This window comes from Anolis carolinensis, chromosome 6, assembly GCF_035594765.1.
Source record: "Anolis carolinensis isolate JA03-04 chromosome 6, rAnoCar3.1.pri, whole genome shotgun sequence".
Taxonomy (NCBI): domain Eukaryota; kingdom Metazoa; phylum Chordata; class Lepidosauria; order Squamata; family Dactyloidae; genus Anolis; species Anolis carolinensis.
Genome location: NC_085846.1, coordinates 2,084,479 through 2,110,055, shown reverse-complemented (window position 1 = coordinate 2,110,055; position 25,577 = coordinate 2,084,479). Strand labels below are relative to the sequence as shown.

At 45.0% G+C, this 25,577-nt stretch overlaps 3 protein-coding genes across 4 annotated transcripts in view; 1 reads left to right on the top strand and 2 right to left on the bottom strand.

Annotated features, from left to right (window-relative positions):
• eno3 (enolase 3) overlaps positions 1-540 on the bottom strand; it is a 31,612-nt gene extending 31,072 nt beyond the window's left edge. The window contains exon 1 of the mRNA XM_062957337.1: positions 509-540. The gene's annotated coding sequence lies outside the window, so the exon portion shown is untranslated. The remainder of the gene's footprint in view (positions 1-508) is intronic.
• Positions 541-9,319: 8,779 nt separating this feature from the next.
• On the bottom strand, positions 9,320-16,353 carry LOC134292586 (uncharacterized). Of its 2 annotated transcripts, none has more exons than XR_009999837.1 (2): positions 11,909-13,265; positions 9,320-9,530 (listed from the first exon to the last, which is right to left on the bottom strand). XR_009999837.1 is itself a non-coding variant. In XM_062958019.1 (2 exons), the coding sequence occupies exons 1-2, from the start codon at positions 16,249-16,251 to the stop codon at positions 9,478-9,480; spliced, it is 1,932 nt and encodes a 643-aa protein (XP_062814089.1). In that variant the 5' UTR covers positions 16,252-16,353; the 3' UTR covers positions 9,320-9,477. The 2 variants fall into 2 exon arrangements, 1 of the variants encoding a protein (XP_062814089.1); XM_062958019.1 differs by lacking the exon at positions 11,909-13,265 and adding an exon at positions 14,373-16,353.
• pfn1 (profilin 1) lies at positions 13,487-25,083 on the top strand. The gene is made up of 3 exons (XM_062958024.1): positions 13,487-13,807; positions 20,164-20,356; positions 24,483-25,083. Exons 1-3 carry the CDS (start codon positions 13,676-13,678, stop codon positions 24,578-24,580), a joined length of 423 nt encoding a protein of 140 aa, XP_062814094.1. The 5' UTR covers positions 13,487-13,675; the 3' UTR covers positions 24,581-25,083.
• Positions 25,084-25,577: the final 494 nt, after the last annotated feature.

Here is a 25,577-nt window from a genome sequence, read left to right as displayed (position 1 = left end):
AGGTGTCCAGGCCACCAAGACGGAGAAGGGGCCTGGGCCTCTGGTGTGTGGAGAAGGTTCTCTGTCCATGACAAAGGTCACTGCTGGCATGAGGTTTCTCTGCCCTTTTGCTGACCTGACTGACCGGCTGCAGGGGTTTAGGGGAGGGCAGTGATGTCCAGACCTGCCCCACAGCACCCTCTTGTGTCCCTTAATTCCTTCTACTGTGACAACTTGGGCCTTGCCTCCAGGTGTTTTGGACTGCAACTCCCACCATTCCTCACCGCCTCAGGCCCCTTCCTTTTGCCCCTCAGCCGCTTAAGCGGCTGAGGGGCAAAAGGAAAGGGCCTGAGGCGGTGAGGAATGGTGGGAGTTGCAGTCCAAAACACCTGGAGGCAAGGCCCAAGTTGGCCAAAGCCTGATGTAGATGCTCCCAGAGAGAGAAACGTCGGCCATTATTGTTATTAATTGCTTTTGTTATTGTTATTATTGTTATTAACCCCCTTGACCCACAATAAATTGACTTTACCCACAATCCGCCGGGAAGCCGCCCTCACAGCCAGGCTCTTGCTGGGAGACTAGGCCCGGTTGTCAAGGCAACACGGCTCCCTACCCACAATTCCCTTGGCTGCGCTTGGTCCCGCCACTCGGATTAGACTTCAATTCCCAGAAGCCCTGCTCATCCTCGCCAACAGGGAGGAATTCTGGGAGTTGGAGGCCAAAACGTCTGAAAGGCCCAAGTCCTGGCCTAAACAAGTCCTGTCATCATCATTATCATGTCGATTCAAAAGCGCAAGCCAACTCCACATGTCACACAAAGGTATTATTATAATGTTGTTGTTATTATTATCATAATCATTATGTCTATAATATTGTTGTTTTCTTGTTGCTGTTATTATCAGCACCATTATGTCCATTCAAAACACCAAGCCAGCCCCACAACAGTCACACAAAGTTATTATTATTATTATTATTGTTATTATTATTATTATGTTGTTGTTATTATTATTATTATCATAATCATTATGTCTATAATGTTGTTGTTCTTGTTGTTGTTATTATTGTTATCAGCACCATTATGTCCAAGCCAGCCCCACATCACACAAAATTATCATCATCATGTCCATTCAAAAGACCAAGCCAGCCCCACATCAGTCACACAAAGATATTATTATAATGTTGTTGTTGTTATTATTATCATAATCATTATGTCTATAATGTTGTTGTTCTTGTTGTTATTATTATCAGCACCATTATGTCCATTTAAAGGCCCAAGCCAGCCCCACATCACACACAATTATCATCATCATGTCCATTCAAAAGACCAAGCCAGCCCCACATCAGTCACACAAAGGTATTATTATTATAATGTTGTTGTTATTATTATTATTATTATTATTATTATTATTATTATTATTATCATTATCATTATGTCTATAATGTTGTTGTTCTTGTTGTTATTATTATCAGCACCATTATGTCCATTTAAAGGCCCAAGCCAGCCCCACATCACACACAATTATCATCATCATGTCCATTCAAAAGACCAAGCCAGCCCCACATCAGTCACACAAAGGTATTATTATTATAATGTTGTTGTTGTTATTATTATTATTATTATTATTATTATCATAATCATTATGTCTATAATGTTGTTGTTCTTGTTGTTATTATTATCAGCACCATTATGTCCATTTAAAGGCCCAAGCCAGCCCCACATCAGACACAATTATCATCATCATGTCAATTCAAAAGACCAAGCCAGCCCCACATTAGTCACACAAAGGTATTATTATTATAATGTTGTTGTTATTATTATTATTATTATTATTATTATTATTATTATTATTATCATAATCATTATGTCTATAATGTTGTTGTTGTTCTTGTTATTATTATCAGCACCATTATGTCCATTTAAAGGCCCAAGCCAGCCCCACATCAGACACAATTATCATCATCATGTCAATTCAAAAGACCAAGCCAGCCCCACATTAGTCACACAAAGGTATTATTATTATAATGTTGTTGTTATTATTATTATCATAATCATTATGCGTATAATGTTGTTGTTTTTCTTGTTGTTATTATTATCAGCACCATTATGTCCATTTAAAGGCCCAAGCCAGCCCCACATCACACAAAATTATCATCATCATGTCCATTCAAAAGACCAAGCCAGCCCCACATCAGGCACACAAAGATATATTATAATGTTATTATTATTATTATTATTATTATTATTATTATTATTATTATCACAATCATTATGTCTATAATGTTATGGTTCTTGTTATTATTATCAGCACCATTATGTCCATTTAAAGGCCCAAGCCAGCCCCACATCAGACACAATTATCATCATCATGTCAATTCAAAAGACCAAGCTAGCCCCACATCAGTCACACAAAGGTATTATTATTATAATGTTATTATTATTATTATTATTATTATTATTATTATTATTATTATTATTATTATTATCATAATCATTATGTCTATAATGTTGTTGTTGTTCTTGTTATTATTATCAGCACCATTATGTCCATTTAAAGGCCCAAGCCAGCCCCACATCACACAAAATTATCATCATCATGTCCATTCAAAAGACCAAGCCAGCCCCACATCAGGCACACAAAGATATATTATAATGTTGTTGTTATTATTATTATTATCACAATCATTATGTGTATAATGTTGTTCTTGTTCTTATTATTATCAGCACAATTATGTCCATTTAAAGGCCCAAGCCAGCCCCACATCACACACAATTATCATCATCATGTCCATTCAAAAGACCAAGCTAGCCCCACATCAGTCACACAAAATTATTATAATTACAGTAGAGTCTCACTTATCCAACCTTCGCTTATCCAACGTTCTGTATTATCCAACGCAGTTTGCCTTTTAGCAGTCAATGTTTTTGTAGTCAATGTTGTCAATATATTGTGATATTTTGGTGCTAAATTCGTAAATACCGTAATTGCTACATAACATTATTGTGTATTGAACTGCTTTTTCTGTCCATTTGTTGTAAAACATGTTTTGGTGCTTAGTTTGTAAAATCATAACATAATTTGATGTTTAATAGGCTTTTCCATAATCCCTTTTTATTATCCAACATTTTCATTTATCCAACATTTTGCTGACCTGTTTATGTTGGATAAGTGAGACTCTACTGTATTATAATTATCACCACCATCATCATCATGTGAATTCATGATATCCATTGTGTGATTAATGTGAAGCCAGCCCCGGCCTCAATGGAGACCCCAATAGAAGGGACCCTATGGAAGCCCCCCCCCCCCAAAAGCAGGCCTCAATGGCGGCCCCGTTTGCTCCCCACTTCCGCCCTCACTGACCTACCTGCTGCTCTCCTTGGGGCTCCCCTCTTTCCAGACCCCAGTCCCGCCCTCTCTTTTGACCCTCAAAATAGGGACACTGAAGCCCATTGTGACAGTGGGGCCACCGGTCGCCATGGCTGGCTCTGAGGTCGACCATAGCACCATGTGGGGCCCAGACCCATTATGTGGCACCCAGTTGATTCAACAGGTCCATATTGTAGCGGATTGATGATGATGAATGGAAGCTCTTACATATGCCCTCAATCCAGAGTCGCCCACAGAACAATAGCATGCCACTCAGGTTTGCAGAACAAAAATACAGGAACTTTACTGATTCCAAGAGATTAAAAAAGTAGTATTTACGATGGTGCCTCTGATCACTTATTGAAGTCCTCAGTCATAAACAGCCCTTCCTCAATCCACAAATCTGCTTCAGAGAAGAATACAGTCCTGGTTCTTCTCTTTTCTCAGCAGCAAACAGGCCTCAAAACAGCAAGGCCTCTCTGAGTACACTGCTCTCTTCACCAGCAGTTCAGCACTAAAACCTTGTCCAAACTGGTTCTGCAGCAGCAGAACAGAAACAGTATCAAATCAATCCCCAGGTCTTTGCAGGTTCAGCCAATTGGCTGCATGCACTTCATTTTCCAGTTAATACACCCAGCACAGTGCCTTTGCAAATCATGACACATGTCTCCGTATTTCTTGACGTTGTTTGGAAGGGAAGGCTCCTGTCAGTCAGTCCACTGGTCCTGGCCAGTCTTGACCAACAGGCCCATCTTATAGGGGTGGGTCTTTTGCAAACCCCCATCCCACCCACCAAATTAAAGCCAATGCCCCTAGAGCAGGCCTGGGTCAACTCCGGCCCTCCCTCCAAGTGTTTTGGAGTTCAACTCACACCATTCGTAACAGCTAGTAATAATAGGTTGCTGCTGGGGAAAAGGTGGAAAGATTATGAAGATGATGATTTATTTTATTTATCATGTCAGAAGCAAACCGAGGGTACAGTTGTAATGTATTTAAAAGCACAAATATTTAAAAACTTGGCATTCAACCAATTATTTATTTATTTATTTATTTCCCTCATTTCTATCCCGCCCTTCTCACCCGAAATGACTCGGGGCGGCTCACAGTCTGGCAAAATTCAATGCCAATATGCAATACAAAAAGATAAAACATAAGCAATTAAAACAATTAGATAATTTAACAAAGTACAATAAATAGATTTAAAACAATACAATATAAAATACTTGAGCCATTCGTCCACAAAACCTTGTACATGAACCTTATCCTAATGTGCAACTAATTTATTTATTTATCGTGTCAGAAGCGAACCGAGGGTACAGATATTTGAAAAGACAAAGTTAAAAACTTGTCATTCCTTTGACCAGAAGTTGGCCCCTTGGAGTGCCTTTGGTGTGGCTGTGAGAAGGTCATTGTGCATGTGGCAGGGCTCAGGCTGCATTGCAGTCAGTGGTCTGTGGTTTGCTCTTTTCCACACTCGCATGTCGTGGACTCCACTTTGTGGCCGCATTTCTTAAGGTTGGCTCTGCATCGCGTGGTCCCAGAGCGCAGTCTGTTCAGCGCCTTCCAAGTCGCCCCGTCTTCTGTGTTCCCAGGAGGGAGTCTCTCATTCTGTATCAACCATGGCTTGAGGTTCCGGGTATTACCCTGCCACTTTTGGACTCTTGCTTGCTGAGGTGTTCCTGCAAGTATCTTTGTAGATGTTCGGAAGCTGTTTCTTGATTTAAGGCATTGGCGTGCTGGCTCATAGAATCATAGAATCATAGAATAGTAGAGTTGGAAGAGACCACATGGGCCATCTAGTCCAACCCCCTGCTAAGAAGCAGGAAATCGCATTCAAAGCACCCCCGACAGATGGCCATCCAGCCTCTGCTTAAAAGCCTCCAAGGAAGGAGCCTCCACCACGGCCCCGGGAAGAGAGTTCCACTGTCGAACAGCTCTCACAGTGAGGAAGTTCTTCCTGATGTTCAGGTGGAATCTCCTTTCCTGTAGTTTGAAGCCATTGTTCCGTGTCCTAGTCTGCAGGGCAGCAGAGATATCTCTGTGATAGCTGAACAGAGGATGGGTCGGAGAGGTCACTGCCTTGGTCCTTCTCATTACTGGCTGCTACTTCCCGGCAGAGGTCAGGTGGTGCAATACTGGCTAAACAGTATAATTTCTCTAGTGGTGTGGAGAGTAGACATCCTGTGATAATATGGCATGTCTCATTAGGAGTCACATCCATTGTTTTAATGTGGTGAGATGTATTCCATACTGGGCATGCGTACTCAGCAGCAGAGTAGCTAAGCGCAAGGGCAGATGTCTTCACTGTGCCTGGTTGTGATCCCCAGGTTGTGCCAGTCTGCTTTTGTATGATATTATTTCCAGCACCAACGTTTTGCTTGATAGTCAAGCAGTGCTTCTTGTAAGTCAGAGCAGGATCCAGAATGACTCCCAAGTATTTGGGTGTGCTGCAATGCTCTAGCAGGATTCCTTCCCAGGTCATCCTCAGAGCTTGAGATAGTGTCTGTTCTTAGGATGGAAAACACATGTCTGCGTTTTAGATGGATTAGAGATCAGCTGCTTTTCCCTGTAATAGGCAGTAAGAGCACCTAAAGCTTTGGAGAACTTCTGCTCAACCATTTCAAAGCTCTCTGCTTGGGCAATGATGGCACGATCGTCAGCATAGATGAAACTTTCTGTGCCTTCTGGCAATGGCTGGTCATTTGTGTCAATGTTGAACATGGACGGAGCAAACACGCTCCCCTGAGGCAGGCTGTCCTGTTTTCGCCATCTGTTTCTCTGGCCCTGAAACTCAACAAAAAGCTCCTGTTTTATAGCAGATTTCCTATGAAGCGGGTGAGGTGGTCATCCTTTGTGATATGATAAGTTTTTATCAAGAGAAGGTGGTGATAATGATGATGATGATGATGATGATGATAATAATAATAATAATAATAATAATAATAAGGAGAAGACCTGGCTCTGGCTCACAAATGGGACCCTGAAGAAGAAGACAGAAGGCCTGATCCTTGCAGCCCAGGAGCAAACCATCAGAACAAAGGCAATTCAGGCCAAGATCGAAAAATCGGCTGATGACCCAAAATGCAGACTGTGCAAAGAAACCGACGAAACCATTGATCATATCCTCAGCTGCTGTAAGAAAATCGCATAGACAGACTACAAACAGAGGCACAACTATGTGGCCAAATGATTCATTGGAACTTATGCCTCAAGTACTACCTGCCAGCAGAAAAGAACTGGTGGGGTCACAAACCTGGAAAAGTATTGGAAAATGGGCACGCAAAGATACTGTGGGACTTCCGAATCCAGACTGACAAAGTTCTGGAACACAACACACCAGACATCACAGTTGTGGAAAAGAAAAAGGTTTGGATCATTGATGTTGCCATCCCAGGTGACAGTCGCATTGACGAAAAACAACAGGAAAAACTCAGCCGCTATCAGGACCTCAAGATTGAACTTCAAAGACTGGCAGAAACCAGTGCAGGTGGTCCCGGTGGTGATTGGCACACTGGGTGCTGTGCCAAAAGATCTCAGCCGGCATTTGGAAACAATAGACATTGACAAAATCACGATCTGCCAACTGCAAAAGGCCACCCTGCTGGGATCTGCACGCATCATCCGAAAATACATCACACAGTCCCAGACACTTGGGAAGTGTTCAACTTGTGATTTTGTGATACGAAATCCAGCATGTCTATCTTGTTTGCTGTGTCATAATAAAATAATAATAATAATAATAATAATAATAATAATAATAATAATAATAATAATAGGGTGCTGCTGGAGAAAAAGTGGAAGGATGAATATGGTGATGATGACAATGATGATGATGATGATGATGAGAGTAGGGGGCTGTGGTGGAATGGAAGGGCGTGGCTTCTCTCTCCCTCCCTTTATGGGATTTCCAAGCGATTATCTGGATGGGACTCATCTTAATGAGGGTGACACCAAGGACGGCTAATCTCATCAAGGCTTCCTGGGCGCATGATAAGTGGCTCGGCCGGGCTGCAACGGGGTTAACAGAGTGCAAATGGATTTGTGCAGAAACAGAAGTAAGGCAAAGGAAGGGGCTTTTACAAACAGCTGGGAAAGTGGGTGGAAGCATAACTGGAACAGGTCAGGATACACAGAGTCATAGGGCTCTCTAGGCAAGGAAGGGAATAATAATACCTCCTTCTGCCAGGCTCAGGAAGGCCCAATCCGATCCCTCCTGACAGATGGCCATCCAGCCTCTGCATAATAATAATAATAATAATAATAATAATAATAATGATAATAATAATAATCTATCCTTATCCTTTGTCACATGATCATGCACTTTAGTGATCAACCTGTACTGCTGCTTTTAGTCTACCCACCCATGAAGATGACAGAAACTGTGTCTGGTTGCCGGTTGATATTATTATTCATGGTTACAATATTGCTGTTTTTATCCTATTTTTATATTGTCAATTGATTTTTATGTATTTTTATTTTTATTGTGTTGTCGGGCCTTGCCCCATGTAAGTCGCCCCGAGTCCCCTTGGGGAGATGGTGGCAGGATATAAAAATAGTTGTTATTATTATTATTATTATTACAATTATCATTATTACAATAATAATAATGCAATCTTACAGCTGGGAGGGATCCCCAAAGGGCATCCAGTCCAACCTCCTTCTGCCAGGCAGGAAAGCACAATCCGATTCCTCCTGACAGATGGCTATCCAGCCTCTGCATTATTATTATTATTATTATTGAAGGAAAAGCTTGCAGCCCAGGAGCAAGCTATCAGAACAAATGCCATTAAGGCCAAGATTGAAAAATCAGCTGATGACCCAAAATGCAGACTGTGCAAGGAAACTGACGAAACCATGGATCATATCCTCAGCTGCTGTAAGAAAATCGCACAGACTACAAACAGAGGCACAATTATGTGGCCCAAATGATCCATTGGAACTTATGCCTCAAGTCCCACCTCCCAGCAGCAAAGAACTGGTGGGATCACAAACCTGCAAAAGTCTTGGAAAATGAGCACGCAAAGATACTGTGGGACTTCCGAATCCAGACTGACAAAGTTCTGGAACACACACACCAGACATCACAGTTGTGGAAAAGAAAAGGGTTTGGATCATTGATGTCGCCATCCCAGGTGAAAGTCGCATTGACGAAAAACAACAGGAAAAACTCAGCCGCTATCAGGACCTCCAGATTGAACTTCAACGACTCTGGCAGAAACCAGTGCAGGTGGTCCCGGTGGTGATGGGCACACTGGGTGCCGTGCCAAAAGATCTCAGCCGGCATTTGGAAACAATAGACATTGACAAAATCACGATCTGCCAACTGCAAAAGGCCACCCTACTAGGATCTGCATGCATCATCTGAAAATACATCACACAGTCCTAGACACTTGGGAAGTGTTCGACTTGTGATTTTGTGATACGAAATCCAGCATATCTATCTCGTTTGCTGTGTCATACACTAAAGTAATAATAATAATAATAATAATAATCATCATCATCATCATCATCATCATTTAATTACTTATTAATCGCCCTCCATCCACGATGCTCTAGGCGATTTACAAGATAAAATTGTAAAGGATAAAAATACATACATATAAATATTGATAAAATTACCATAGATTAAAAGCTCTAGTAAAGAGCCAGGTCTTGAGTGCTAGGGTAAAAGGCCCCAACTCACGCATGGCTCTCATAATAGAAACCTAGAGTTGGAAGAGACCCCCAAAGACCATCTAGTCTAGCCCCCTTCCTGCCAGGCGGGAAAGCACCATGAATTGCTTACCAACACATAGCCATCCAACCTCTGTATAATAATAATAATAATAGAATCCTTGAGTTGAAAGGGACCCCCCAAGGCCATCCAGTCCAACCTCCTTCTGCCAGAGGGCCCAGTGCACAATGCGGCAATTGGAGCCATTTCTTCAGTGGTGCGCATGGAGTGTGTCATAAGAGCACCAGAGGTGTCCTTTGCAACACCTCTCCTTCTCCAATTTCTGCTTTTGTGTGTGACTTGAATTGCACTCTGTGACATTTGAAAACAATAGAAGTGTTCGTTCCTGTTTAATTGTGCGGCCCTTACTGTGAAAGTAGTTGTTCCACTCCAGAAACGTTGTTTTTGTGGCACAGATTATGCTGAATGGGTTGAGACTCTGAGATATTCCTTGCAAAACGGTATCTCTCCTGCAAAACAAAGTTTGTGCGGTGAACTTTCCTCACGTTTTTATGATAGAAGCAATTAGGAAATGACATTGATCGCCCTGCAGTAAAAATCACATAGTGTTGCAGAGCAACGGCAGAGGAGTTGCACATGTTGCACAGATGCATCAGGCCAGGATCTTACTTCTGAGGCTTGACGTGCCGAAAGACATGCCTCGCAATGCTTGCAACACCTTTTCTCTCCCCCCACCTTCCTTTTCAAGGTTTCTCAATGGAACAATTGCGTCTTCTTGGGGGATCTAAAGGTCGAAAGGTGGGGCCCATTTCCTGCCCTCTCCCCATTCACCACTTCCTGAATCCTCACCCGCGTTGTGAGTCACCTGGCCACACAGCAAGGGCTCAGGCGGGCTTGCAGCTCCTTTACTGCACCTTATCTATATATGGATTCATTTTCATATATATATATATATATATATATATATATATATATATATATATATAGTATATATTTTTAATTTTATGATTTTAGTGCAGGGGTCCCCAAACTAAGGCCCGGGGGCCGGATGCAGCCCTCCAAGGTAATTTACCTGGCCCCCGCCCTCATTTATAAAATAATATTTTTATATCAGTTTTAATAATATAATATATTGTATATACATATGATATTGATAAGAATATTATCATTTTATACAATATAATGCAAACAATAATACCATATAATAATATTAATTATATGTTATATATTACATATAATATCACAGTATAGTGGTATAGTTCAATATAGTATAATGCTAATATTGTGCTATGCTAATAATATAATATATTGTATGTACATACAGCTGCTCTGAGTTCCCTTCAGGCTGAGAAGGGTGGGATATAAATGTAGTAAATAAATGTAGTAAATGAATAAATAAATAATTTTGGACTTAGGCTCGCCCAAAGCCTGAAATGACTTGAAGACACACAACAACAACAACAACCCTAATTAACCTGACTATCTCATTGGCCAGAAGCAGGCCCACACTTCTATTGAAATCCTGATAGGTTTATGTTGGTTACAATTGTTTTCATTTTTAAATATTGTATTGTTCTTTCATTGTTATTGTTGTTTTGCACTACAAATAAGGTATGTGCAGTGTGCATAGGGATTTGTTCGGTTTTTTCCCCCAAATAATAATTTGGCCCCTCAACAGTCTGAAGGATTGTGGACCGGCCCTCTGCTTTGAAAGTTTGGGGAGCCCTGTTTTAGTGGGTGTATATGTCTTGCATTGAATAAATTCCTAGAGTTGGAAGGGACCTGTAAAAGTCATCTAGTCAACCCCCTTCTGCCAAGCAGGAAGACAGAATTGCTATTACATTATTAACCAATATTATTATATTCCTAGAGTTGGGACCCCAAAAGGTCATCTACTCAACCCCCTTCTGCCAAGCAGGAAGACAGAAGTACCATTATATTATTATTATTATTATTATTATTATTATTATATTCCTAGAGTTGGAAGGGACCCCCAAAAGGTCATCTAGTCAACCCCCTTCTGCCAAGCAGGAAGACAGAAGTACCATTATATTATGAACCATTATTATTATTATTATTATTATAATATTCCTAGAGTTGGAAGGGACCCCAAAAGGTCATCTAGTCAACCACTCCTGCCAAGCAGGAAGATAGAAGTACCATTATATTATGAACCATTATTATTATATTCCTAGAGTTGGAAGGGACCCCAAAAGGTCATCTAGTCAACCACTTCTGCCAAGCAGGAAGACAGAAGTACCATTATATTATTAACCATTATTATTATTATTATTATTATTATTATTATTATTATATTCCTAGAGTTGGAAGGGACCCCAAAAGGCCATCCGGTCAAACCCCCCTCTGCCTTATAGGAAAGCAGAATTGCTATTATATTATGGTATCATCATCCCTTTATGTTTATTATAATTATTATTATTAGACTCACAGAATTGGAAGGGACTCCAAAGGGGGTTGTCATCCAGACAATCCCCTTCTGCAAACAGGAAAACAGAATTACTAATATATTATTATCCACTATTATTATTATCAACATCATTTATGGTATTATTATGATTATATTTCTAGAGTTATATTATTATATTCCTAGTCCAGCACTATCCTACCAAGCAGGAAGACAGAATTACTATTATATTATTATCCATAATAATAATAATAATAATAATAATTTTTGTTATTACTATTACACTCATAGAGTTGTAGGTAAGGTAAAGGTTTTCCCCTGACGTTAAGTCCAGTCGTGACTGACTGGGGGTTGGTGCTCATCTCAATTTCTAAGCCGAAGAGCCGGCGTTGTCCGTAGACACCTCCAAGGTCATGTGGCATGTTACCTTCCCGCCGGAGTGGTACCTATTTATCTACTCACATTTGCATGTTTGCATAGAGTTGTAAGGGATCCCAACAGGCCACCCAGTGCAACCTCCTTCTGCCAGGCAGGAAGACACCATCCAATCCTTCCCAACAAATGGCCATCCAGCCCATGCATAATAATAATAATAATAATAAACGAAGCAAAGGAATGGGCAAACTTGAGCCTTCCTTCCAGGTGTTTTGGACTCCAACTCCCATCATGCCTCACAGCCTCAGGCCCTTTCCTTTTTCCCCCTCAGCCGCTTACGGAAAGGGCCTGAGGCTGAGGAATGATGGGAGTTGGAGTCCAAACCACGCCTGCCTTGAAGACACACAGAGAGAGTCTCCGCCGCGCCCCTAGCGGCCATTGGAGGTGGTACCGCGTGCGCCTGCGCACGAAGGAAGCAACCTCGCCTTCGCCTTTTTTTCCCGACCGAAAGGAGCTTGAGCGCCACGTTCTGCGCCTGCGCATGGTGGAGCCTCGCCTTTTTTTTTTTAAACTAGGGGTTTTGCGCCTGCGCGGAGAGCAAGGAGCCCTGCTCTCGCCTTTTCATTTAACTTAAGGAGCACGAGAGTGGTGATCTGCGCTTGCGCAAAGAGGAAGGCAGCACCGCCCTTCACCGAAGGCGTGCGTTCTGCGCCTGCGCAGGGAGGAATGGAACCCCGCTCTTAAGCGAATGAGCGCGTTTTGCGCCTGCGCAGGGAGGAAAGAACCCCCGCCCTTAAGCGAATGTGCTGAGAGGAAAGAACTCCGCTCTTGTGAGCGAGCGCGTTCTGCGCCTGCGCAGGGAGGAAAGAAACCCCGCCCTTAAGCGAATGCACTGAGAGGAAAGAACTCCGCTCTTCAGAGTGAGCGCGTTCTGCGCCTGCGCAAGGAGGAAAGAACCCCCGCCCTTAGCGAATGTGCTGAGAGGAAAGAACTCCGCTCTTGTGAGTGAGCGCGTTCTGCGCCTGCGCAGGGAGGAAAGAAACCCCGCCCTTAAGCGAATGCACTGAGAGGAAAGAACTCCGCTCTTCTCAGTGAGCGCGTTCTGCGCCTGCGCAAGGAGGAAAGAACCCCCGCCCTTAAGCGAATGCGCTGAGAGGAAAGAACTCCGCTCTTGTGAGCGAGCGCGTTCTGCGCCTGCGCAAGGAGGAAAGAACCCCCGCCCTTAGCGAATGCACTGAGACGAAAGAACTCCGCTCTTGAAAGTGAGCGCGTTCTGCGCCTGCGCATGGAGGAAAGAAACCCCGCCCTTAAGCGAATGCACTGAGAGGAAAGAACTCCGCTCTTGTGAGCGAGCGCGTTCTGCGCCTGCGCAGAGAGGAAAGAATCCCGCCCTCGGTTTTTTTTTTTTTCAGGAAAGAAGGAGCCCCGCCTTTTAACCGAAGGAGCGCGTTCTGCGCCTGCGCGGGGAGGAAAGAGCCCCGCCCCCGCTTCGGAAAGAAGCGCGAGCGGGGCGTTCTGCGCCTGCGCGAAGAGGAACTAGCCCCGCCCTGGCCCTATTCTTTCAACGGACGGAGCGCGAGGGCGGCGTTGTGCGCCTGCGCGGGGGGGAAAAGCGGCGAGAAGCCCCGCCCCCCGTTTCCCCCCTCTCGCCTCAGTCCTTCTTGTGCCGCTCTCGCGCCCGCCCGGCCTGAGTCTCGCTCCCGCCGCGCCCAGAGGAGGAGCTCCCGAGCCGGGCTCCGAAGGCAGGAAGCAAGGCAGGCCGAGAGAGAGAGAGCTAGCGAGCGAGCGCTCCCTCAGTCCCTTCCTTCTTCCGCCGGGCAGGCCTCCCTCTCCTCCCCTCAGCGTGGGCCCATCATGAGCGGCTGGAGCTGCTACATCGACAGCCTGATGGCGGACGACACGTGCCAGGACGCGGCCATCGTGGGCTACAAGGAGGCGCCCTCCGTCTGGGCCTCCGCCCCCGGAAAGACCTTCGCCGGCATCACGGTGAGGAAACGCTGAGGGAAAAATAGGCCCGAGCCTTGGACTACAACTCCCAGAATCCCTCACCGCCGCCCTCAGGCCCTTTCCTTTTCCCCCTCAGCCGCTTCAGCGGCTGAGGGGGAAAAGGAAAGGGCCTGAGGGCGGCGGTGAGGGATTCTGGGAGTTGTAGTCCAACTCAATCTTTCTTCAGAGGCCCCCCCCCCGCCGCCCCCAAAGTGCCACGTCATAGCCCCTTTCCTGTCCGCGAAGGGGAAGCCACATTCGCCCCCTCCCCCAAACCGGAAATCCCCCTCCCACTCGCTGTTTCCGCCTCAGGAGAGGATTCTGGGCCTTTCTCTCTCCTTCCCCCCCCCCTTTTTTACCACAATGGCGCCCTCCCCCCACTCTCCTTAAAGGGGAAGGACTACAACACCCAGCATCCTTCTCGCCTCCCTCGAAAGGGACCAAAGATGGGGCGGGGCTGCCATAGAGTAGGGCATGGTGGGGGAGAGAGAGAGAGAGAGGGGCGGGGGGGGGGGGGTCTTGCATGCCTTTGCTCTTCAAGAGAAGGCCTTGTTTTCCTTCCTACCTTCCTTCCTGCCCAGGCTTTGTGGTTTTTGGTCGTCTCGCCCCCTTTCCTCCCTCAGAATCTGGGCGGGGTCAACGGAAGGAAGAGAGAGAAGCACATTCCGCTTATTCGACTCACTCACCCCCCCCCCCCACTTCCGCCTTGTTATGTGGCGGCAAAAACAGCGGGAGGAAGGGAAAGAGGAAAAGGAAGGAAGAGAGGAAGGGGAGAGAAGGAAGCAAGGAGGGAAAGGGGAAGGAGAGGAGAAAAGGAAGGAAGTAAAGGAGAAAAGGGAAGGAGGAGAAGAAAGATAGAGAAGTGAAGGAGGGAAAAGAAGGGAAAAGGAACAAGGGAGGGAAGGAAAGGAGGAGTGAAGGAAGGAAGGAAAGGGAGAAAAGGAGAAAGAAGAAAGAGGGAAATATGAAAATAAAGGAAGGGGAAAGGAACAAGGGAGGGAAGCAAAGAAGGAGTGAAGGGGAAGGAAGGAAAAGGAGAAAGAAAAAAGGGAAAGATGAAAATAAAGCAAGGGGAAAGGAACAAGGGAGGGAAGCAAAGAAGGAGTGAAGGAGGGAAGGAAAAGGAGAAAGAAAAAAGAGGGAAAGATGAAAATAAAGGAAGGGGAAAGGAACAAGGGAGGGAAGGAAAGAAGGAGTGAAGGAAGGAAGGAAAAGGAGAAAGAAAAAGGGGAAAGATGAAAATAAAGGAAGGGGAAAGGAACAAGGGAGGGAAGGAAAGAAGGAGTGAAGGAAGGAAGGAAAAGGAGAAAGAAAAAAGAGGGAAAGATGAAAATAAAGGAAGGGGAAAGGAACAAGGGAGGGAAGGAAAGAAGGAGTGGAGGGGAAGGAAGGAAAAGGAGAAAGAAAAAGGGGAAAGATGAAAATAAAGCAAGGGGAAAGGAACAAGGGAGGGAAGAAAAGAAGGAGTGAAGGAAGGAAGGAAAAGGAGAAAGAAAAAAGAGGGAAAGATGAAAATAAAGCAAGGGGAAAGGAACAAGGGAGGGAAGGAAAGAAGGAGTGAAGGAAGGAAGGAAAAGGAGAAAGAAAAAAGAGGGAAAGATGAAAATAAAGGAAGGGGAAAGGAACAAGGGAGGGAAGCAAAGAAGGAGTGAAGGGGAAGGAAGGAAAGGGAGAAAGAAGAAAGAGGGAAATATGAAAATAAAGGAAGGGGAAAGGAACAAGGGAGGGAAGCAAAGAAGGAGTGAAGGGGAAGGAAGGAAAAGGAGAAAGAAAAAAGAGGGAAAGGTGAAAATAAAGGAAGGGGAAAGGAACAAGGGAGGGAAGGAAAGAAGGAGTGAAGGAAGGAAGGGGAAAGGAACAAGGGACAGGAGGGAAGAAAAACAGGAAAAGGAAGGCAAAAGCAACAAGGGAGGGAAGGAAAGAAGGAAGGAGTGAATGGGAAGGGGAAGAGGAAGGACAGAAAAAAGGGAAGGAAGGACAGAAGACCAGAAGGGAGGGAAAGAGGAAAAGAAAGGAAGAGGGAAGGAACGGAGGACTGTGAAGGGGATGGAAAGAAGAGAGGGAAAGGGAAAAAGGAAGGAAGGAGGAAAGAAAAGAAGTGAGAAAGAACAAGGGAGGGAAGGAAAGGAGGAGTGAAGGAGAAGGAAGGAAAGGGAAAAAAGAAAGAGGAAAAGAAAGGAAGGGGAAAGGAACAAGGGAAAAAAGGAAGGAAAGAAAAAAGGGAAGGAAGGAGAGAATAGAAGAAAAAAGAGGGGAAGAAGAAAAGGAACAAGGGAATAAAGGAGTGAAGGGGAGAAGAGAGCAAGGAGGGAAAGGAAGAGAAGGAAGGAAAAAGAAAACGAAGAAAGAAGGCAGAAATGAAAAAGAAGGAAGGAAGGAGGGGGGGATTTGCAAGGCCTCCCCCTTGAAGACAAAAGCCCTGGCGGAAGGAAAGGAAGGAGCATGTCTTGGCCTCCTTGTGCAACGTCCCCCGCTTCCTCCACAAATTGTGCAACTCTTCCTCTTTAGGAGCAGCAGGAAATCCCCCCCCCTTTCTTTGGCTAGTTAAAGGGGGGGGGGTGGCTAGTATTTTTCCATTTCCTCTCCCCGCTTTTTCCAGGAAAAATCCTGCCTGGACGTCTGGGCCCTTTCTGGCTGGCAACGGGCCCCACCCTGGACACAAACACCGCCACTGGCCGGGCCCTGTTGCTGGGAGGGGCTGCGGCACCCTCCCTCTGATCCAGAACAGTTCCAGTTTGGGATAGAGGGTAGAAAACAGGCATGGGCGAGCTTCGGCCTTCCTTCTAGGTGTTTTGGACTTCAACTCCCACAATTCCTGGCCTCGGGCCCCTTCCTTTCCCCCCTCAGCCGCTTAAGCGGCTGAGGGGGGAAAGGAAAGGGCCCGAGGCCAGGAATTGTGGGAGTTGAAGTCCAAAACACATGGAAGGAAGGCCGAAGCTTGCCCATGCCTGATATTAAAGGAAATTATATGCCTACTGTATTATAAACGTACTGATTTTTGGTCAGTTAAACATCACATGGAACCATTAAAATAATAGCCCCCTCCCTCACATTCCTAACATATTTTATTACCCGTCGTTCTTGAAAACTTTGGTTTTCCTGAGCATACGGGATGCGTGGCCAAGATAGACGCAAAGGAGTCTTGGCGAAGGCTCATTGGGAGAAAAAAGGAGGGGGGGGGGAGTCTGGAGTTCCCTATTCTTTCCATTGGCACAATGCCCCCCCCCTTTCCTTCTGAGTTAATATTCAACTCTTGAGGAGGAGGAGGCCTCATGGGCAGCTGACTGTTCCTCTGTTGCAGTGCCAACCAGCTACTGACCGCATCAGGGAAAAAAATACAGTATTATTTTTGGGTTGCTGTGAGTTTTCTGGGCTGTAGGACCATGTTCCAGAAGCATTCTCGCCTGACGTTTTTTCTCGAATGATCACTCCATGCATCCAAGTGGCCAGGCAACTTCCAAACACATTGTTGTTGTTGTTATTATTATTATTATTCCCCGCTTTATTTCCCCAAAGGACACTTGAGGGTTTGCAAAGGGGGCGGGAGTGGCAAGACCCCCCCAATACCTTTCCCTTTGGCAGACATTTGGGGAGGATTCTCCTTCTCTTTTGGGGGTCCCTGGAGAGGACCCATCTCACCCAGCCTGCTTTTATTTATTTATTTATTTACTGCCGCCGCCCCCCCCCCCCCTCCCCGCTTTAGTTCAACCCCGAAAGGGACTTAGAGCGGCTTCCAAATTGGCAATAATTCGATTCCTTTTCTGTTCCTTTCCACATCCATTATTATATCCGCCGTTGTTATTGGCGGCAATCAGTGCCATGTACGCCGTGCCTTTCCCCCATAAACCTTGAAAAAATTGCCAGAAAATGGAAATTATAGTACAATTTAGGGGGCAGGGGACCCCAGAGGAGGCTTTTGGAGTCCTTAAGGAAAGGCCCCACCTCACCCTTTACTAGCGTCTTGAGATACCTCCAGCTCCATGCTGCAATTGCAGTCAATAATGTTGGCTGTTATTAGCTGTTATTAATATTAGAATGCATTATTATTTTATATATTCTTATGTTTATTTATACCCCTTTCATTATATCCCTAAAAGCAGTTATGTATCTATTAGTAGTATTAGAATGTATTATTATATATATTTATACCCTTTTTCTCTCCGCAAGGAGACTCTAAAGTGGCTATGTATCGATTATTAGTATTAGAATGTATTATTATTTTTATACCTCCTTTTCTCTCTGCAAGGAGACTCAAAGTGGCTGTGCATCTATTATTAGTATCAGAACTTCTTCTACTTCTTATCATTTATACCGCTTTTTGACTCAAAGTGGCTGTGTATCTATTATTATTAGAACTTATTGTAATAGTTATTATAATTATAATATTTATTTATACCCACTTTTTCTCTCTGCAAGGAGACTCAAAGCAGCTATGTATCTATTATTAGTATTGCAACTAATAAAATTATTATTATGGTAGATCATAATGCTCCAAAGTTGCAAATGGAAATAAAGAGCAGACGTAAACCATGTGGGGGCCGATCTCCCTGGATTCCCTTTTATGGCTCAAATCTTGAAGGGTGGATTCCGCGCTCCCTGGGACTTTCCGAGACTGCTTTCTTGCCTTGAGAAAGGGGCTCCTTCCAGCCATGTGTCCCCCATCAACTCCTTTTCATGCACTCTTCCCCCCCCCCCCCATTGTGTTCATTTGCCCCCTTCCCCCCTCTTGCCCTTTATTTCCGGAGGGAGACGTGGCAGCAGAGCAGGGTACCACCTTTCCCAAACAATGCAAGCGGCAACAACAAGGGAGTGGGTGGCAGGCAGGCAGGCAGTGGTAGCCCTGGCCGTTGGGCCATAGGAAGGGCTTCTCAGTCTGACCGCAGGACAACCCATTCCCCCCCCCCCTCCACCCTTCCTTCCTCCTTTTAGGGAGGAAAAATGCTCCACTCAGAGCTTGGACGGAGAAGGGGATTTTGCTGCCACTCCCTCCAGCTCTTGCCTTTTTGGAAAAGGGAACTTCAGGCCGCCTGGGGCTGCGACTCTTGTGGAAGGAGCCCATGGTTTGCAGTCTGTGTGCATGTTTGATTAGGGATTTTGTCTTTCTAAAACATATTATTATACCACAGGGGAGAGGAGAGGGGAGGGGACTCTAATATAGCAAACTATAATAATATATAATAATTGTGTATTACATGTAATATTACAAATTATTAGTAATCAATAATATATATGTTGTTTTTATATTTTGCTATATTGTACTGTTCTGGGCATGGCCCCATGTAAGCCGCCCCGAGTCCCCGTTGGGGAGATGGTGGCGGGGTATAAATAAAGTTTTATTATTACTATTATATATAATAACAGTATAGTGCAGTATAATAAAATACATAGTAATACTAATATTGTGCTGTGCCTATATGAGTCTCACTTATCCAACGTTCGCTTATCCAATGTTCTGGATTATCCAACGCATTTTTGTAGTCAATCTTTTCAATACATCATGATATTTTGGTGCTAAATTCATAAATACAGTAATTACTACGTAGCATTACTGCCTATTGAACTACTTTTTCTGTCAAATTTGTTGTATAACATGATGTTTTGGTGCTTAATTTATAAAATCATAACCTAATTTGATGTTTAATAGGCTTCTTCTTAATCTCTCCTTATTATCCAACATATTCGCTTATCCAACATTCTGCCGGCCCGTTTATGTTGGATAAGTGAGACTCTACTCTGTGTGTGTGTGTGTGTGTGTGTATACACATATATACACACACACATATACATATAATATTGATAACACTATAATGTAATACAATAATAATACAGTATAATAATATTGTATAATAATGATATATTAAATATAATACTACTGATAATATATAATGATACACTGTTTTATTATTGTATATTTTTAACTTGTGATGTTTTTTATTGTGAGCCGCTTTGAGTCTCTGTATGGAGAGATAAAGTGGGATATAAATAAATAAAATGTCTATGTCAGGCATGAGCCAGCTTGGGCCCTCTGGGTGTTTTGGATCCCAAGTCCCGCTATTCCTAACAGCCTCAGGCCCCTTCCTTTTCACCCTCAGCCGCTTAAGCGGCTGAGGGTGAAAAAGAAGGGGCCTGAGGCTGTTAGGAATGGTGGGACTTGGGATCCAAAACACCTGGAGGGAAGGCCCAAGTTTGCCCATGCTTGTTCTATAGGGAAACAACTGTGTGTTGAACTGCCCATTCTGTCTCTGACACCAAAGGTGCATTGATGGGGTGCTTTGGGTCTTGGCTTGGCTTGTTGACGTTTACATACCAACACCTTCCTGCCTGCTCTTCATTTTGGTTGTTGCTCCTCTTTGCAGCCGGCGGAGGTGAACACTCTGGTGGGGAAGGACCGGAGCAGCCTCTTTGTGAACGGCCTGACGCTGGGGGGCCAGAAGTGCTCTGTCATCCGGGACAGCCTCCACACGGACGGGGAGTGCACCATGGACCTCCGGACAAAGAGCACCGGCGGGGCCCCCACCTTCAACATCACAGCTGCCATGACCAACAAGAGTGAGTAGCTCCCCCCCAATACAACATGGGATGCAACCCCTTTTGCTGGCTTTTGGGGGTCCCCTCTGCCTAAGGGCCATTTCCCTTTCAAAATCCCCTTATTTGGGCTCAAGGTGGGCAGTGCAAATGGGTACAGGGCGTTTCCAATTTACAAGACCATGGCATCACTAATAATATACATACGAAATCAATTAGCATTCCATATGGAAAACCAAATCTCGTCAGTGTTTATTTGCTCCAAAGTCTGCCCTGTGACCTTTGCAGCACCCCTCTGCCCTCTGTTTCGCCCCGTTCCCCCAAATGCACTACTTGGTTCTCCTTTTGTGTTGTCGAAAGCTTTCATGGCCAGAATCACTGGATTGCTGTGAATTTTCCAGGCTGTCTGGCCATGTTCCAGAAGCATTCTCTCCTGATGTTTCGCCCCCATCTATGGCAGTCATCCTTAGAGGTTGTGAGGTTGTTGGAAACTAGGCAAGAGGGGCTTATATATCTCTGGAATGATGTCCTGGGTGGTAGAAAGAACTCTTCTGTGAATGTTGCAATAAATCACCTTGATTAGCATTCAAAAGTCTTACAGCTTCAAGGCCTCGCTTATTCCTGCCTGGGGGAATCTGGCTATTGGTATTTTAAAAAACTCTAAAATCAGGACAGTAAATAAAGAACAACACTCAGAAAACAGGGGAATTCCAGGCAGAAAACAATCAGGGCCAGCTAACTCCTCCCCACAAAAGATTCCCCCAGGCTGGAAGCAGCCAGGCCTTGGAGCTGATTCCTGCCTGGAGAGAATGCTTCTGGAACATGGCCCTACAGCCCGGAAAACTCAGAGCAACCCAGGTTTTCCTTTTCCTGGTGCAGCAGGGGCTCTCCCTGCAAGAATAATCTTTTCTATTCAAGAAACTACCATTGCACAAGAGCAGTGGGACACATCCACTAAAGGGAGTGGTGGGGAGGCAGTCCCCTCTTCCTTTGCCCCTTCCTCCCCAAACAGACCCCTTTCTTCTTCTTCTTCTTCTTCCCAGCCTCTCTTCTGCAGCTGTCCTTCCTTCTCTCCCTTCCTTCCACGGGGCTGCATTCCATGCCCCCCTCCCCGACAGCTGTGGCCAGGGATCCTCTGTCCGGCAGGCCAGAGGGGGAGAGAAGGACAGCTGTGGCCTGGCCCCGTCCATCCGGCTGCTGCTGCCCCTTTGAAGGGAGAGAAGGCGGCCACTGTCCGGCCTTGGGGCAAGCAGCTGCAGGGAGTGGGGCCATAAATCTTGCTCAACTGGGGACTGACCAGTAATGGGGGGGGGGGGGGCACAGTGGCATGCCTTTGCTGAGGAGGAGGCAGGCTTTATGGTCGCCCTCGGGGTAGAAGCCTTTGCCTGCTCTGCCATTGCTATGGGAGGAAGGAGGCATTGCTCCATGTTCCAGAGGGAGGGAGAGGGAGGGGGCCCTTGTGACTCAATGCAGGCCAGGGGGGGGGGGGGGGTTGAGGCCTCCTTTCTTTCTTCTTCTTTCTTGCGCTTCCTGCCTTGCAAGCAATGGCCCAGCATTTCCTAAGATGCCTCTTCTCCCCCTCCTCCTCCTCCTTTTCCTTCCTTCAAACTTTCAAAACTCTTCTTCAGAAGCAAAGAAAAAGAATAAAAGGTGCAAAGAGAGCAGATTTTCACAGCAAAGTAGATTCTCAAGCAACCAACAAAAAATCAAACAATTATTTCAATGTGTTGTTGATGTGTGTTGTTTCATGGCCATACAGCCCAGAAAACATAACAACCCAATTATTTCAATGTAAGTGAAATAATTTCAACTGCCATTTCACTAAAAAAATTCCTACTTCCATCCCAAACGTTTTATAATACAAACTGTTACACTAAGCTGAGTTTGTCTTTATTTGCTTTTAATTGCAGCATTTTGATATTGAGACCAGGCCAGTGCAGAGCTAGGCCCACATTTAATGGCAACGCCACGCAGAAACTAAGTTGATCTCGTATCCCACAATCCCCTCCATTGGCTTCACTGTATATATGACCTCTTACGTAACTAAATATAAAACAAACGCCTTAAGCTGAGACATTCCTGCACCATTGTGTGCCTAAACCATACCTCCATCAACAATGGCAGGCTAAACCCTAAACACACAACTGCAGAAACTCCTTCAAACCCCGCACTCATTGTCTGTCTGTTTGTAGGTTGTTAACCCTTGTGATCCCATTCCTTTTGGAGAATGCAAATGTTCTTCTGAACTCCATGCATATCCCAATTTTCCCCCAAAACCAAAGGATGCTTACAAGTGAAAGCCAGTTCCTGGCAAATAATTCTAACAAGAAAAGAAACACATAATTGTACCAAGGAGAAAGGGTTTTTTTGGATTGCACAAAAGACTCTCAGTTAACTAGCACTCATGAGGATTGCTAGAGACTGCTGGTTGCTTCAGAGTTGCTGTTAGAAATTGGCCTAACTCATACCATCAACTCTGGATTGACCTGATATAATACAGGAATTCAAAGCAAATTTCAGACAAACTTCAGGTGACATCGTTTGATTTTAAAGTCAGTTTTGTGGTTTGAAGTATTTCTTCCATGTTTTCCTGGTTAACGGAGAACCTGCTGCATGTTTTTAAGATGCACTGACCTTTCTTGGCTGGTCCTCAGCCTGCCCTTCTCTCCCCAAAATGGAACAATGGAGTCCAGTATCCAGAAAAGCCATTGCATTTTGGGGAGCAGCGAGAGGTCTGTAGGAGCAGAGATCTCTACCCAAAACTCCAGTGTATTTGGTGATAATTATGGGAAAATACGGAAAGAGGTTTAAAAAGATTGGGAGAAGCCTACAGCGGGCAGAATCCCAGCTCTTCATGTGCCCATTCTGTTTCAATCACTTTTAAAAGCAGAAAGATTGGTCAGCCTCCCTTTGGGGAGGAGGCCTAGGCTTGGATCTAGGATATAATAATAATTGTATTTGTAACCCGCCTCTCCTAACAGCTGGAAACTGTCTTTATCAGGTGATAAGAAAAGGGAACGATCTCCCAATTTTTCTTTGCTTGTCCCTCTGTCCTTTTTCTGCTTTTTGTAGGGAGATGGTTCAAGTAGGTTGTTGTGCCGCTGCCTGTGTTCCATATTGAAAATATTATTTGATACACAACAAGATTAGTGCATAGCAAACAAGGTCACTGTGCTGGCTTTTGTATTGGATCCCAAGTGTCTAGGACTGTGTGATGTATCGGCGAACAATGCGTGCAGATCAGAGTAGGATGGCCTTTTGCTGCAGACAGGTGGTGATTTTGTCAGCGCCAATTGTGTTTAAGTGCAGGCCAAGTCTTTAGACGCTGTACCCAGTGTGCCGATCACCACTGGGACCACTTTGACTGGCTTGTGCTAGAGTCTTTGCAGTTTGATCTTTAAATCCTCGTATCATGTCAGCTTTTCCAGTTGCTTCTCTGCTGTCGATGAGACACAACTGGAAATATCAACACAATAATATTTCCAGTTGCTTCTCATCAATGTTGCAATCCCAGGTGACAGCAGAATCAAGGATTGCAACATTGACCAGAATTATTATTATTGACATACCGTGTTTCCCCAAAAATAAGACAGTGCCTTATATTAATTTTTGCTCCCAAAGATGTGCTAGGTGTTATTTTTAGGGGATGTCTTATTTTTCCATGGAGAAGAATTCACATTTATTATATACTGTACAGTAGTTGTCATCATAAACCAGCATAACCAGACAAACTGTGAATCCTATCAAGACTTTCTTGTTACTACCATTATTTCCATGTACAACAATCTATGGTACTTACATTTACTGATCATGCATGCTCTGGTGTTCTGTTTGGCGAGCATGCTTCCAAACAAAAACTTTGATAGGTCTTACTTTTGGGGGAGGCCTTATATTTAGCAATTCAGCAAAATCTCTACTAGGTCCTATTTTCTGGGGATGTCTTATTTTCGGGGAAACAGGGTAGTATGACACAGCAAACAAGATTTCATATCACAAAATCACAAGTCGAACACTTCCCAAGTGTTTAGGACAGTGTGATGTATTTTCGGATGATGCTCACAGATCCCAGTAGGGTGGCCTTTTGCTGTTGTTGTTATTATGTTTATTTATACCCTGTTTTGTTGTGTTCCTCTCTCTTTCTCCCAAACAGCGATAGTGCTGGTGATGGGCAAGGAGGGCGTCCACGGCGGCTGCGTCAACAAGAAGTGCTACGAGATGGCCAACCACTTGCGGCGGTCACAGTATTGACCGCCCCTCCGGACCCCCCTCGGACCCCCTCCTCTCTCTTCTCTTCTCTCTCTGCCTTGACCCTCCTGCGGTACAACTACTGATGATGATGACGGAAGAGGAAGAAGAACAGCAGCGGAAGGAGGAGGGCCTCTTTGAAGGCGGCTTCCTGGACCATCGAGGGACCCTTTCGGACCCCCTCGGCGCCACCGGATCCGCCGCATTGAATATGATTCCAGCTCCTCCTCCTCCTCTTCCTCCTTCCCTTCCTCCTCTGCCCCAGTTTCTGCCATGTTTTGTTTCTAACCCCTTCCTTCCTTCCTTCCCCCACTTTTCCCCCCAATTCTTCCCCTTTTTTGCCATTTGTTTTTTCTATCACACAAACACAAGAAAAGAAAAAAAAAATTCCTTATTATCGCTGCCAAATTTTCTGGTCGTTACAAGGTGTAGTTTTTTTGGTTAAGAAAACTATATTGGAACAAGGAAAAAAAAAACCGAATAAAAGAAATCGAGGTTCTAAAAAAGCGAGTGCGGACGTGTTATTAGTGTGATGTGCCTGCGTTGGCAAACTTGGGGTCCTCAAAAGTGTTTTGGACTGCAACTCCCACCATTCCTCACAGCCTCAGGCCCCTTCCTTTTCCCCCTCGGCCGCTTAAGCGGCCGAGGGGGAAAAGGAAGGGGCCTGAGGCTGTGAGGAATGGTGGGAGTTGCAGTCCAAAACACCTGGTGGGTAGTCTAGATTGCCTTTGGAGGCCCCTCCCTGGCTCTGCATCTGGGATGCAAGCAAGAAAACAATGGCCTCTGGGCAAACAGTGCACGGCCGGAGGGCACAGAGGATGTCTTGTTCCCGGGAGAACAATGGCTGGCCTGAGTCACGGATCAGGACTGGCACTCGCTTCCCGGATCTGGAAACCGTCTCTAGCGCAGGCAGGGCAGGTGTTTTGGACTCCAACTCCCACCATTCCTAACAGCAAGTTGGCCCATGCCTTTGTCCTCTTGGAACTGGGCACTTAGTCCA

Excerpts from the sequence above, each read along its gene's own strand:
- pfn1 (XM_062958024.1), top strand. The coding sequence starts at position 13,676 with ATGAGCGGCTGGAGCTGCTACATCGACAGCCTGATGGCGGACGACACG. Across the intron at positions 13,808-20,163 it reads AGACCTTCGCCGGCATCACG|CCGGCGGAGGTGAACACTCT; the intron begins GTGAGGAAACGC and ends TCCTCTTTGCAG. Across the intron at positions 20,357-24,482 it reads AGCTGCCATGACCAACAAGA|CGATAGTGCTGGTGATGGGC; the intron begins GTGAGTAGCTCC and ends TCTCCCAAACAG.
- LOC134292586 (XM_062958019.1), bottom strand. The coding sequence starts at position 16,251 with ATGCTCCTTCCTTTCCTTCCGCCAGGGCTTTTGTCTTCAAGGGGGAGG. Across the intron at positions 9,531-14,372 it reads AAGCCTGGGCAGGAAGGAAG|GAGAGATACCGTTTTGCAAG; the intron begins GTAGGAAGGAAA and ends TTTGTTTTGCAG.